At 32.2% G+C, this 14,010-nt stretch overlaps 1 protein-coding gene across 24 annotated transcripts; it reads right to left on the reverse strand.

Annotated features, from left to right (window-relative positions):
- Positions 1 to 95: 95 nt before the first annotated feature.
- Positions 96 to 13,902, reverse strand: sw (cytoplasmic dynein 1 intermediate chain short wing). Of its 24 annotated transcripts, none has more exons than XM_085187399.1 (16): positions 13,536 to 13,902; positions 12,901 to 13,025; positions 12,440 to 12,630; positions 11,939 to 12,066; positions 10,302 to 10,334; positions 9,139 to 9,159; positions 8,196 to 8,243; positions 5,919 to 6,056; positions 5,316 to 5,472; positions 4,778 to 5,032; positions 4,156 to 4,512; positions 3,391 to 3,544; positions 2,753 to 2,893; positions 2,202 to 2,327; positions 1,686 to 1,843; positions 96 to 1,177 (listed from the first exon to the last, which is right to left on the reverse strand). In XM_085187399.1, the coding sequence occupies exons 2-16, from the start codon at positions 13,021 to 13,023 to the stop codon at positions 1,174 to 1,176; spliced, it is 2,034 nt and encodes a 677-aa protein (XP_085043525.1). In that variant the 5' UTR covers positions 13,024 to 13,025; positions 13,536 to 13,902; the 3' UTR covers positions 96 to 1,173. The 24 variants fall into 24 exon arrangements, with proteins under 24 accessions (XP_085043525.1, XP_085043521.1, XP_085043518.1 ...); XM_085187395.1 differs by having other exon boundaries at positions 5,919 to 6,077; positions 13,536 to 13,898; XM_085187392.1 differs by having other exon boundaries at positions 5,919 to 6,089; positions 13,536 to 13,898.
- Between the last annotated feature and the right edge of the window lie 108 nt (positions 13,903 to 14,010).

The raw sequence follows: 14,010 nt of genomic DNA on the forward strand, positions 1-14,010 counted from the left end.
CAGAGTCTAAGGTAAGTCTATTTACATTTATTTGATATAACAATAAAGAAATGTTATCTGTGAAAAAGGAATACATTATTCTAATAAAACACTTATTTCGAAGCAATGATGTTTTTTATTATAAATTACATATATACTTACAAGTATTAACCTGTTAGGTGATAGGTTTTTTTAATAAATATATCTCTAATACTAGAGTTAAACAATGTTTAAAGAAAGTAACAATAATTTAACAATTTTATCATTTAGCGAAACAAAGAGCTGCTCTATTAGATAATAAAAATAAAGCAAACATTTATTTTATAATATTTACCTTTTATTTATATGTATTTAATATCATATAAGTATATAATACATAGACCGTAACATTTACTAGAAATTTTAATATGATGGAACCTGACTTGCACCTCTTGCAATCACCGTGGGTTCAAGTCAAGCTTTATTCAAATATTTATGTTTTTTAATACTTTTTTCGTAGTGTGCAATTAATATTAAATACACTTAATAAAAATATTTCTCAGCAACTATAAAGTTGCACAATTTTAAAAGCGAAATTTACCTATTCATTAAAAGCTTTTATTTTATGTAATCAATGTTATTTGTGTAATCTGACTACCCTTTTGTTTCTTACAATTTTCAATGCTTTTAATTAGTATATAATATCCAGAGAATATTCATATTATATGTAGTATGTAATATTCTTTTACTATCTCATTGTGCCGTTTTTGAATATTAGTTTATTCGCAACGGGTTTTTGTTTACCTTGAATCACTAATCATAAAGCTGTATTAAGTAATCTCTTCTTGGACTAAAGGAATTGCAGACAGCAGATTTTTTAAATGCTTCACAATGTAAACACGACGGTAAGCATAATATAATAATAAGAATAATTCAAGTACACTTTTCAATTTATAAAATAACTAAAATTAATTTTCTTAATTTTTAGACAATACCACATAAGTAATTGTGTGTATATGTGTTAAAAGACAATAAATAATGATACCATATTATATGAAAAGTGATATGTACTTGAATTTTTCCTTACAATCATATATTACAGTTTCAACTGTACAATATTTCTACAATAACATGCACCACAATTCCCTTCAGTCTGACCTTCCCTTTTTTTCTAATCTACACCTTCCACCCGCAGCGAACATTCCAGTGCATCAGTTATCTGAAAACATATTTTTTATTTTATTAACATTAAAATCTTTACTTATAGTAAGTGACTATGATTTCATTGGGCATATACAAAAGCGCTTATTTAACAGGTTTTCTAGAAAGCAGGGATGAACAAATATATATTATAGAAATTAGAAAAATTATTGAAAATGTAAAAGTTGTTCTTAATATCTCCCAAATTCTCATATTTTTTTGTAAATAAGTATGAAAAATTATATTGCCTCCGTATGAAAATGTAAGGACGCGAGTAACGCATTCATTGAGATTACTTCCACAAACATGACAAAACTTCATCAAATTTTAATTTCTTCATACTTTTTGAACACTATAATTTTATTACATTACTAAAATGAAACCATTAAATCTTATGTTTATATTTTTTAGTTAATTGTAAACATTTAACCTTGAGAAATGTATTTTTTCTTTCGTTTATAAACGTAAAATAAAAGGTTACATTTATAACAACATAAAAAGTGAACTGTCGTAGGAGAGTGTGTGACCTGAGCGGGTTGGAGGCGAGCGAGGTGAGCGAGGAGAGCGAGGGCGGTCCGGAGGCGAGGCTGAGGCGGTCCGCGTCGTCGTCGGCCTGGTTGTTGCGCAGCTCCTGCAGCGTGTACACGAACTTGCTCCACTCGTCGTGCCGCGGCTGCGCCACGTTCTGTCACACCACACAAATATTTTATATATTCTCATACATTATCCATTAATTACAATTCACTCATTCATTTTTTTATATTAATTGATAGCATGGCGAAGCCGGATTCACGAACCGGTCCGGGCTGCAGGCGTTTGTATATAGATATTTTATTTAAACCGCTATCTCACACAAATATACACTATAACAGGATAAGCATACATTGCATGACAACCTCTTTATCAAACTGAGTAATAAAAACAACTTTACTGTAAACAGTGATTGAACCCATGACCAAGTAACCCTCATGTGTTTGCTACATTTATATACTGTACCACAGTGCCGCCCTTGATAAAGTAAACATCAAATAAGTGTTAATTACCTCGGCTAATTCATACACCCATATCTTGCCGTTGTCGTCACCGGCGGTCACGTGACCACCGCTCGGGCTCCACGATACGCGGTTAAACGCCACGCCGCCTTCCGACTGCACTGACGCTATCGGCACCTATGTGCAATATGAATTTTTTATATGTTTGTTTTTGTATATGCTGTTAAATATAATATTATAAATAAATACATATACTACATGTAAATCATGTTGATATATTGGCACAATAAGAACACTTAGAATACAATTATATGTATTTTTTGCATTTATTGAACTCAAAGTTCAACAGGACGTCCATCCGTATGACATCACACATATCGTGTATGCAGTATGCAGTACAGTAATCATCTATCTTTAAATTGGAAGGCTAAGAAAGGCATCTATCCTTTTCGGTATTTTATGGATAATCTAAGTCTCACACGGTAAATAAAAGATTAAGCTGGCCACATTAAATAGAAATTACTTACATAAAATGACTATTCCTAAAATGAGCTATTTTAAAAATTTGTGATTCCTCGTGTGATTGTGTGTTGTGCACATACCTCAGTGTCCCTGTTGAGGTTCCAGAGGTCGAGGCGGCCAGCGGCGTCGGCGGCGGCGAAGAGCGCGGGGTGCGCGGGCGACCAGCGCACGTCCGCCACGTAGTCACCGCTGTCTTCGAACGAGTATAGCGCTTTGTTCTCCTGTAGGCATAGGCTGTGTTAGACACTTTACTCTGTATCTCGCACATAGCAAGGGCAGGCAGAGGGAATCTTGGAATCTAATATCAACATTCACTCCGTTCTTCGTTAAAACACTTTAGTTTCGTGCCAGAAGTCAACGCCGCGCTTTAATCTCTTTAACAGAGTGAAAATATGAAATATTTCATTCCCTCAAAGCTTCTATATATTAAATAATAAAATTAAATACAATATAAACATATCAAAATGAGAATAATAAATATATTAAGAAATAATTGTCGCTAAATTAATAATAATACTGCTAAATCTGTGAGCGAAATCATTAATTTTAGAAATTTTTATGTTCAAAAAAATATATTTACGAATTCCACGTATACTATTCACTGTAACAAGTCTCAAAACTTGTAACATGTGGGTTAATTCCTTTCTACACTGAAATGACAATATACCGCTAAGCACCCACTAGTTGTTAGGTCAGTAGTCAGTATCACATCGCGTACCTTGGTGCTCCACAGCTTGACGCTCCAGTCGACGGAGGCGGAGAGGTAGAGGTGCGCGAGATCGAGCGCGGCGGGCGCAGCATGGCACGCCACCGCCGTCACGGGGCCCGCGTGCGCCTCTACGCTCTCCGATACGCCGGCGCGCTGACCATGCCTGTGTTACGTATACATATGTATTCTATGTATCAGTGTTCCGTCCGACTATCTTAATACTAATAGCAGATCAATCAAGAGCCGACAATTCACATTAAGAAGAGCAGTAAGTTACTCGGTCAATTTTGGTAGCAATTTCGATGGTACTGAAAAATTGCTGCTTTAATAGGAAACAGGATGTTTGTGGGGGTATCTATTTATTGTTTTCTCCACATATAAAACTAAAATTGATTTCATCAAACCAATAGAAAATGTGGTAATAGAGGAAATAGTAAAGACTTTCGTTATTTTATAAAGCCTGAATGTTTCTGTGCACATACATCCAACTATTAGGGGATATGGATTTTGAATAATGATCACTTTGGTAGTTATTAGGTAACTAAGACGGAAATAATCAATTATTATTACTTCTGAATCACGACTTATATGAATTAACACTTTTGATGAAATTTGGTTTGAACAAGATCAAGATGTCAAGATGTGCTATTTTCAAAATTCACAAATGGTGTACATATACAGAATATTAATAATAAATATATTACATACCGTTTAATATTAACTACATATTAATATTTTACAAACACTTCATAATATCAATATTCCCATAATTACCTGCATCCACTATAAATATGTCCATCTTCACCTCCCAACACAAAATTATTGACATCCCCATGTGGAAAGTCCATGGCCGTCACCGCCACAGCCTTACTTTGCCTATGCTGAAGCTCCAGGGTTTCCTGGGGCTGGGACAGCATATCCAGAGACCAGGAACACATTCTCCCATCAGTGGACACTGATATTAGGTTATGGGCATTTTGACTGCCCACAACTGATAAGCAGTAGACGGGATGGGTGTGTGCTAGGGATGAGAGTGGCGTACGTTGGATAGGTGTACGTTTTTGAACGCGATTGTCCCATAGCACTATTTGTCCGGAGTATGTACCGCCTAGGATTAAGTTGGGGTGGAACCTGTTTGAAAAAAAAATGTTAATAAATTGTAGGTCCAGATACATTGACATTTTTTGATTTAATATTAAAATCATACTAAAATACATGTCAATTTTAACACCATCAACTAAATTCGGACTTGGAAGCCATGTTACTATACACACAATGGTTATAAGTTTCACATTTATGAGAATATATATTAATGTTCTATGCAAGTATTAATCTATATTTATATTAATCTTAATATGGCTAATGGTTAATAAGAAAAAGCATCACAACATCCTACCTAGCAAAGGTAGCACTCATGACCGGCGACTGACAATGGAATATATCCTCCGGCGTGGATTTCTTGAACTTGGTGTTCCACACGAGGCACACACCGTCAGGGTCGTGGGGTGCATCATCACTGTTGTGGTAAGAGGCCAGCAGCAGTTCAGGATGAACTGAAGACCAGTCGAGACATGTCACACAACGTCCGCGGGACCAGCGTTCGTCGCTGAATGTACGGACGAGGGAGAGACGGGCGTCGGATTTGTCATCTCTGGAATGGTAAAAACAGATTAATGTAGTCTTTTATTAACTAAAAAAAATGTATTAAATTTACTAAAATCTGTATTTAATCCTGTCATCTATAAGATCAAAATCCATATTATTTAAATTAAGTAATTTAAAAAATATATATATATACGCATATGGTACAATTTGTTTAATTACTATATTTTTTTACAATAAACTTTATTGGTATATCACATATAGTGATATTTTTTTTTTTTTATACTTTATTAAAAATATTTCAATAAAAAGTATAATAAAAAACTACAAACTGTGCATTCTCATTGTCCCCGCCGCCTGTGTAATCGGTGTAGATATCCACGGACTCGGCGAGCGCGCGCTCGATGACCCGCCCCGCGCGGCTGACGAACTTCTGGAACTCCGACGACAGGAGAATGGTCTGTTTCTCGTCGTTGCTCAGCTCGCGAACTGAGGGCAAACGTTATAATATTTAAAATATAACTATGTAAAATCTAACTTTTTTAATAATCGAGGCCGGCCATGGCAAAAAAAAGTGCGACAGTGAACTGGACAGGTTGTGAGTTTTATTTCCTCATGAGAAAATGGAATATTTAGTATTTTCATCTCGTAACGAGACAAAATACAGCGTTGAGTTCTGCCACATAATACGCAATATCTTCAGAAATCAGCGGAGAGTTGGAAACGAAAGTGTCTTAATAGGAACGGTCTGTCTTAACATTAGTTTCCCAGGTTTCTTCTGCCTACTCTCTTATGTTTATAAAGCAAGAAGCTAAAATGTTGCATGTTATACACAATCAATTAGAGGCCATCGCGGCACCGCGTCCGATAGTTAACGCGACGGTTCTGCCTTCGATTACCACTCGGAGTACTAAATTATTATACAACCAACTTACCCTTCTTCTCCTTCTCCTCCTCTTTCTTCTCGACGGGCGCCTCGGTGACCGCCGGCTGCACCTCCTTGACGGTGGGCAGGCCGTGCGGCAAGATGCCCGGCGGGAGCTTCCCGTGGAACGCGGCCTCCTCGTCATCGCCTTGCCGTGCGCCGTCCCCGTCGAATGTAAGCACTGGACGGTGAATAAGGATGGCCCTTTGCGGCCGACGACCAAGCGGGCCGCGATTGACTTACGTATTTCTCATATTTAATGTATAAAACTTTCACAAATTCATTACTTATAGAAAAATTATTAATTTATATTAAAATTTTAATTGTAATTAAGTCAATCGCAGTATATTAATGTCCGATAAAGTTATTTAATTTTTATTGAAATCAATTAATTATTATCAATCCTTGTATCTAAATTTTTCTTATTAAAACAGGCGCAGATTAAAAATGTGTGTTTTTTTTAAATAACTTCATAGGACCATGAAATGTTTTCGTGATGTATGAAAGGAAGAGGGTGTTCGCAATATCCATTCTACCAGCGAAGAGGTTATATCGTGATATCTAATAGAGCTACTTAGAACGAATGTGATTAGTATAAGATGTAAAATATATTTAGGTACAGGTAAAAGAGGTAACTACGTAATAAAAAAAATTAAACAGAACTGTTATAAGGAAAGATATTGTACATCTTACACTTGAGAATTTCAAAGCAATAAGTGTCTCACGAAGAACTTAATAATGTATTGCAACTGCAATTTGTACTGATATTAATAGAAAATTATGACATTAATAGAAAATTTCACCAAAAAAAAGTATCCAATACTGGATGTTTATCTAAAATCTATATTCACTTAACACAAGTAAATAGACTCGAGATCCTGCAGTCAAACTCACAAAGAGTTTTGCATGACACAGATTAACTTTTTTATGTATTGTTAATTGTTACTAATACTAATAAGTTACCAAAAATCGACGACAAAAATAGCCCATATTGGATATTTTTTTTAACGAAATGTTATAAATTAAAATTATTAGCACGAAAGGCATGGCATGTTTGAATATGAGCATCAACTCGTTAATATTACTCATAAATTAAGTCCTTTGTAAGCTCATCAAGCTTTGGAAATTGGAATCTTATACTGTTTGTGAGGAATCGATATTTGGGAATCGTAACAAAAATTATAGTTACAGTATAAGACTTTTTATGCAATTATCATTAAGGGAAAAAATATATCAAGCCTATAATTTCACTAAGTAACTAAAATTTTTAAAAATAAAATGTACATACAGACTGCATGTGATAGGATAAAAGAGTACGTTCATCTAATAAAAAGACTAAAGAATTTTGATTTTATTATTTAAAGTTTGCATTGCAATAAGTTGTAAAGCCTTAACACTAAAAAATCATTGCTAAATTATAGTTTTAACCTATTGTGGACTATGCACACTAGCGATCCAACAGTGTCAGGTTGTTCTCGGTCTGTTAACATTATTCTTATACGAGAGCACACATTTAAGAATAAGTTTCACATATAAGAATATGAGATTGGACACAGTTTTTTTTTTATTGTCACTATAGTGTGAATCCTGCCTTATACTGTAACTATAATCATGATTCTCAACATATTTTATCTGTTTATTTGTAGAGACTGTCATGGCGACACCATTTTGCGTTCTCAATCCATCTTAGACAGTTGAAGAGCGCACAACGTGCTGCAAATCGGACACACACTAGAAGTAACTAAGCGTTTAAACGTGAGTGACAGAAAGCTCTAATCAATAAAAGTATGCAAAAAAACAACTTCCCGAGCTCTCCACTAGAGAGTAATCTTATATAAAATAAATACGAAATAAAATCTAAATGATACCAAATCAATGACTTTAAGTCATGCATACACACGATAATTTTCTGTCACATGCAAAATATTTAAAAAAAAAAACAAATAATAATAAGGCCACGTATATTTAGCTTTCATATACATATAAATAATATAATTAAATATAAAATATAAAAAAAAAAAATACTGAGTATAACATCAAGTTGTGTCGATAAGTGAACTTATACAGACATGTATAATTAAATCAACAGCGAACACACTGTATAAATCCACATATCACGTATGAATCTGATGTGCGATGTTAAATGGTATTGTTAGCGTCTATATATTGATAAATAGCGTTAAATATATGAAGAAATAGATAAGGAGCTTGCATGCTTAGTGACAGGGCACAGGCTCTACCAAGGGCAAGTTTAGTCGATGTCTTATGATTCGGAGTTGAAACCTACCTGTGAACTCGTCCTCCCACTCTAAACCCGGGTTTAGATTGTACTCGTCTTGAAAAAAGGGAGGAAAACAAAAATAATGTCAGTATCTTTCGACCATATAAATTACAAAATCAGAACTATACATATAACAGCGAAACGATTCATAATTTACAGCATGATTCGTGAATCCATTTGATTTAACTGTATGACTGTTTCTAAAGGTTTGTACTAGAATCTTTTGATTTTTACGGTTCAATTTGGCCAATCATTGGTATAAGCTTTTGGACATCGCCCCACAAAAAGAAAACACTACGTAAATAAAGGAATATTACTGGGTATGGCTTGCATTGCAGGACCAGGTCCAAGTTAGAGAAGGCCGATGAACCAGTCGTATAGTTGAATGAAATGGGTCCGTAGTGTTAAGACCTGTGCAGTGTTTGTTAGTCGAATCGAAAGGGTAAGTGGGCGTGAGATGATATGGCGATCCCCATACCAACACCATAATCAAATATACACATATTATAATGAATAATACTTTTTTTATATTTTTATGTGCTTATATAATATTTGTGGCCTCTTTAGTGGCTCGTAGGCCACGTGGAGAACTCTGGAAGGCCACATTTTAATAAGATAGTATTTTTGGTAATGGAATATATAACCACATCATACGGCGATGCATTATTCCCGAGAGTTGCTTGACCTTAGTCGTAGAGAATGTACCAGATTTCTAGATAAAAACATTCTGGAAGGAGATTTTAAAATGAAATGGGTGATTATCGAGCAATCTGGCTAAACCGCTATGACATGTTAGTAGAAACTTCTAGAAGCGTGACAAAAAGGATATACTCTATATATACAGATATAATGGACCTAATATATATAACCGACACCAAGTTAACGGCGGAAAGTAAAGAGGGAGGAATGTTAGAACGATAGAAAGCGATCAGGAGGAATAATGACTTACCGTAGTAGTCAGTTGCGTGCGCTATATTAGGACAAAAAAATCAAATCATCTGTCAGTTCAAATAAATATATCGTTCGATATACTCGTATAAATAATAAAAAAACAATTGTTTGCTTACATTTGGACTTCTGAAACTTTACATCACTAACATATAATGAAAATTTTAAAAAACTTCAATAAGGACAAAAAAATACGGTATTTTTTCATGTGACAAAAGTTTCAGTTGATATTTGAAATTATTTCAATAATAATAGAAATATAAAATAATGATTACATATTTAAAATAATAAAACGATGTTCAGTGCTTGTGTAGTTATTAAAAGCATGCCTATGTTGTAAAAATTCCACCATGCGTATGTGAAAATATTTATATTATCTCCATAATTTTATTGTACAAAATTTTAAATAAAAATAAAACTATGTGTCACGTATACCATGCACCATAGATAAATGATTCCAGTTATTAAATAGCCACATACAAAATGTATTTATTCTGGAATTCCCAATGAAAGAAAAAAAATTAAATTCTGTAATTGAGGAGACAGGGAATTTCCATTCCATGTTGTTGAACAAAAATTAAAAAATAAGCAATTAACACTATTAGTGTATACTTATTACTACAACGAATAATATTTTTTTAAGATTCAATTAAAATTGGGAAAGAATTGATCACTAACCCCTCATTTGTCATTCCAAAAGATGATTAAAACATGAATTGATTAATTAAACCCCACATGACTTTGTTACGTAAAATAATAATAATAAACTTCGTATCCTACATTACAACACAAAATAAATTACCGAATATTACCAACATGGTAACCATTTGATTACAATGATTACCAAAATGGTAATGATATGATCCCCCAATGATTACCACGACGGTAACGAAATGTTTGCCAATTATTACCGTGATTTCCCACAAGTTATCCAAACCGTAACGTAAGTAAGTAGTGTTAATAATATTTAAAAAAACGTATAAAATTAAAATGAAAACGTTAAATTTTCTATTCGAAATTTTCTTGAACGGTTTTCAAAAGGCGCGTGTCTGAGTTCCAGATAATTCTTTTTTATACGTTTTCTAAAAATGTATTGTTTTATTCTTAGTGTGGAATAACATTTCAAAAATGATATGTAATGTTAATAAGTTATTGAATATTTACCTTTCCGCGGCCGCCACCAGTCCTCCATGTATCCTGCAAGCGGTGATGCATTGGAAGAGCAGCCTTTATATGGTAGCACAAACACAAACATTGCACCTAACTCAATACAGTATTTACTTTTACTTTTCCTTTTTAATTTATATTTATTTATTATTTTATATTTATTTATTATTTTATATGAGTCACAATATGGGATTTCAAAAAAAAAATCTATGATATATATTATGGTACGGTAAATATTTGAGTAATTCCTTTCTATCTGTGGTGTCATCCTCTTTGTCGAATGAAAACAACTAATAGTTGTGTATGACACACAACTCAATCTTAGTGACCATGGTAACTTTCACCGCAGGTAGTGTGGTAAATAAAAAAGGGGACTTACCTTGAATAGTCTTATTACCTTCTATTATCATATTATTACATTTTTTTATAAAAACTATTGAAAGCAAGCCATATCATAAGTATAAATGTAATTTTTTTCATAGCTATTAGGCACTGGCACTGGACTTTGAAATGGCTTTTTTTAATGATTAATCCCAAATTGTGACAATTTCTAGTTCTATATACAACCCACAGAAATGGGTTATTTAAAAAGCTAATAAAAATAAAATTTTGCGTGAAATGTACTTTTAGATCGAATTAAGTCCGAGTAGCATGTGTAGTCCGAATTTATGAATCAATAATACTATTACTAAAATTATTAATGAATACTAATTGAAACTTATTTGAAAAATGTATGTCATATAGCATTGTTTAAAATTAAGATATAAAAAAATATTCTTCAAGTTACTATTAACTATTCAAAATGGTTTTTTTATATATATTTCTACTAGTTTAAATGAAAACTAAATGACAATTGAGACATAAAACAAATTCAGACTACCAATTAGGCCACAACAAAAATGATGCGAGAAAAGTAAATACTGTTTCGTAACTACAGATGTCGTTGGTTATCACATGTGCGGTCTATTTGCAAATATGTACTCTAAAATAAAAACAAAACAAAAAAAAGCAATAACTCAAATGGAATTTTATGTATGAAATTTATGCATTATTAATGAATTGTTAGCTAAGTAAATAATGAATTATATTAAAATAAATAATAAAAATATTTGCAAATAACCTTGTTAAAACCATCACCCAGACATCACAGTTAAATAATTAATTAATATATTAATAAACTGACACAAACTCCCAAATAACTAAAGTATACATTGCTAATTTTGTCAAACATTGACAATCAATGATATATAACATTTTGAAAACAAATATCTTATGCAAAATATAAATTCTAGCAATAACTAGTATTTGAGAATTTGAATGCCGACTTTGTTGTCAAATAAAATTTGACATTAAAGGGCAAATATTGTGTCACATTATAAATCCACATGTTCTTATGACATACACATGTTAAAACATATGTATATATATGTAAAAGATAAAATCCCATTATTAAAGTTAATATTTAAAAATAATCATGGTTATAAAACTGTCAAAATTCACAAAATCCAAGTGCAAATTAGTAAAAAATTTTATTTTGTTTATTATTTAGCACAAGAAACTTCAATTTACAAATTGAAGACATCCTAAAACCAAATGCATATCAAATTATTTCATAATAAAAACAAAAAACTTACCATCACGCAATTCAGTTACACCAGATGTTGTTGTTTGAGTTTGTTTTGCGTATGTGACATTTTCCTTTGGCGGTATGTCAGTAGACTGTACGGACACTACTTGCAACTGTGGGGGCTTCTTTGCACCTCTGGAAAGCAATTTTTATTATATTTTATTGTTAGATAAATAGATTGATTGAGAAAAAATATATATCTTCTCAATCTATAAGCAACTATATTTTAGACAGAAAAATTAAGATTGATATACTAAGGCTCAAACTTGTGCAACATAGAATCATCTCAGCTCTACTCAATTAACCAATATTTTCTAAATTACCTATGTTGAAATTTTTTTGTATGTTACAATCTATTTTTGTTGTTAATAACATCAAATACATTTTTATGAAGTTACTAAATTTAACAAATTTAAGGCCATCATGGTGGAATAGAAAACACAATAGTTATGAGTTCAATTATTGCATTTTTACATTCAAATTATTTTCGAAGTGGAAATATATATACCCGTGTGGAGGTAGGCTAGATTTATCAGTATGCGGCAGACTGGCATCGGGTGATGCTGTTTGCGGTGGTGTCAAAGATGTCATGGAAGATAAAGACGACAGAACATCTTTAACCGGAGCCACTCCTAGAGATGACAGCATCTCATCTAAATCCCTGCGGCTGTCAAGACTTGAGGCTGTGCTTGCCCTTTGCTGGAACATAATAAATGTATTTAAGTGTATAATTAATTTAAAAAAATAATAATTAAAAAACACAAATAAAAGAATTGAAAAACTATGTTAACTAGTATAGTTATATATTTTGTCCACAGCAATATTTCAAAACATATGATAAAAATATAATGTGGAAAGTATTCTTTCCATGACAAAATTATGTGCAGTTAGTTGTGTCAAAATATTTTCATTAAATAATAAAACTTAAGAGTATTCACTGTTTCTAAATTCTTTCACTTATAAACATACCAATGCTTCCTCTGCATCTTTCTGTTCTTTTTCCCTGCGACGACGATCTTTTTCATCTCTAAGAGCCTGGAGCTTGGCTTTCTTACGCTCCAGCTCAGCTTTACGATCTGACATGCTAGACATGACTGTTAAAATATTTTTATATATTATATATTTGAATTTAGGACTGTAGTGATCTAAATTATACTTTAATAAGCAATAATAAAAATAATATTAAATAAAAGAAAAATATTCAAAATTTCATTATAACATTTTATATTCCATGTTTAAACAATAAACAAGTGATTTGTATAAATATAATACCAATAAAATGCCATATGCCTCTTACATACTACAGTCAGTGTAATAATGCATTGAAAATAAACAGTTCAATGAAACGTTTTCCTGTTTGCTTTTTAGATTGTTATAAAATTATTTTAAGACAAAAGTATTACCATTATATTATAACAAAAAAATATCTTATATTACGTTAGAAATAAAATTCTCGAGCTCGTATGTAAATAGAATCTTAATTTTATAAGCATAGATTATTGAATACTGTGTATAGTGTACATACACCGCTATAGTCTCCAACTTTTGGTTCAAGTCTGAGATCATTTGAATAATTATGAGTCATAAAATGTTTGAACACTTACCTTTAAATGAAAAATGTATCGAAAAATAAATTACATTCCTTTGATAATGTTAAATCAAATGCCGCAAGAACGTGGCACAAATAAAATATTGATTTTAATGCAGCTAACGGGAAAGTTACAGGCTGCGGTAAATGTATAAGGGCACAGGGGAGGAAGTATCAAAATATACACTTTTAATTTGCGCTTTATAGGTTTAACGAAAATATTCCACAAATAAATTTCTACACACGTAATTCTAAATTTGTTAATTTATGAAAAGAAAAACTTTAACAATTGATTCTATAATGTAAATCGTCAATGAAAATTGCATTTAAGTGTTGCCACTTTTTTAGGGTAAGAAGAGGAACAAAATAAATTACAAAACGAACTTATACAATGGACAATGGATCTTATTAGATTTTAATAAGAAATAAGAAAAAAAAATGTTTCCCGTTTTATTTGATATTTATTTTAAAATAATGTATAATTGCCGTAT

This window comes from Heliconius melpomene, chromosome 6 (genome assembly GCF_056956725.1).
Source record: "Heliconius melpomene rosina isolate 202511_hmr_F chromosome 6, ASM5695672v1, whole genome shotgun sequence".
Taxonomy (NCBI): Eukaryota; Metazoa; Arthropoda; class Insecta; order Lepidoptera; family Nymphalidae; genus Heliconius; species Heliconius melpomene.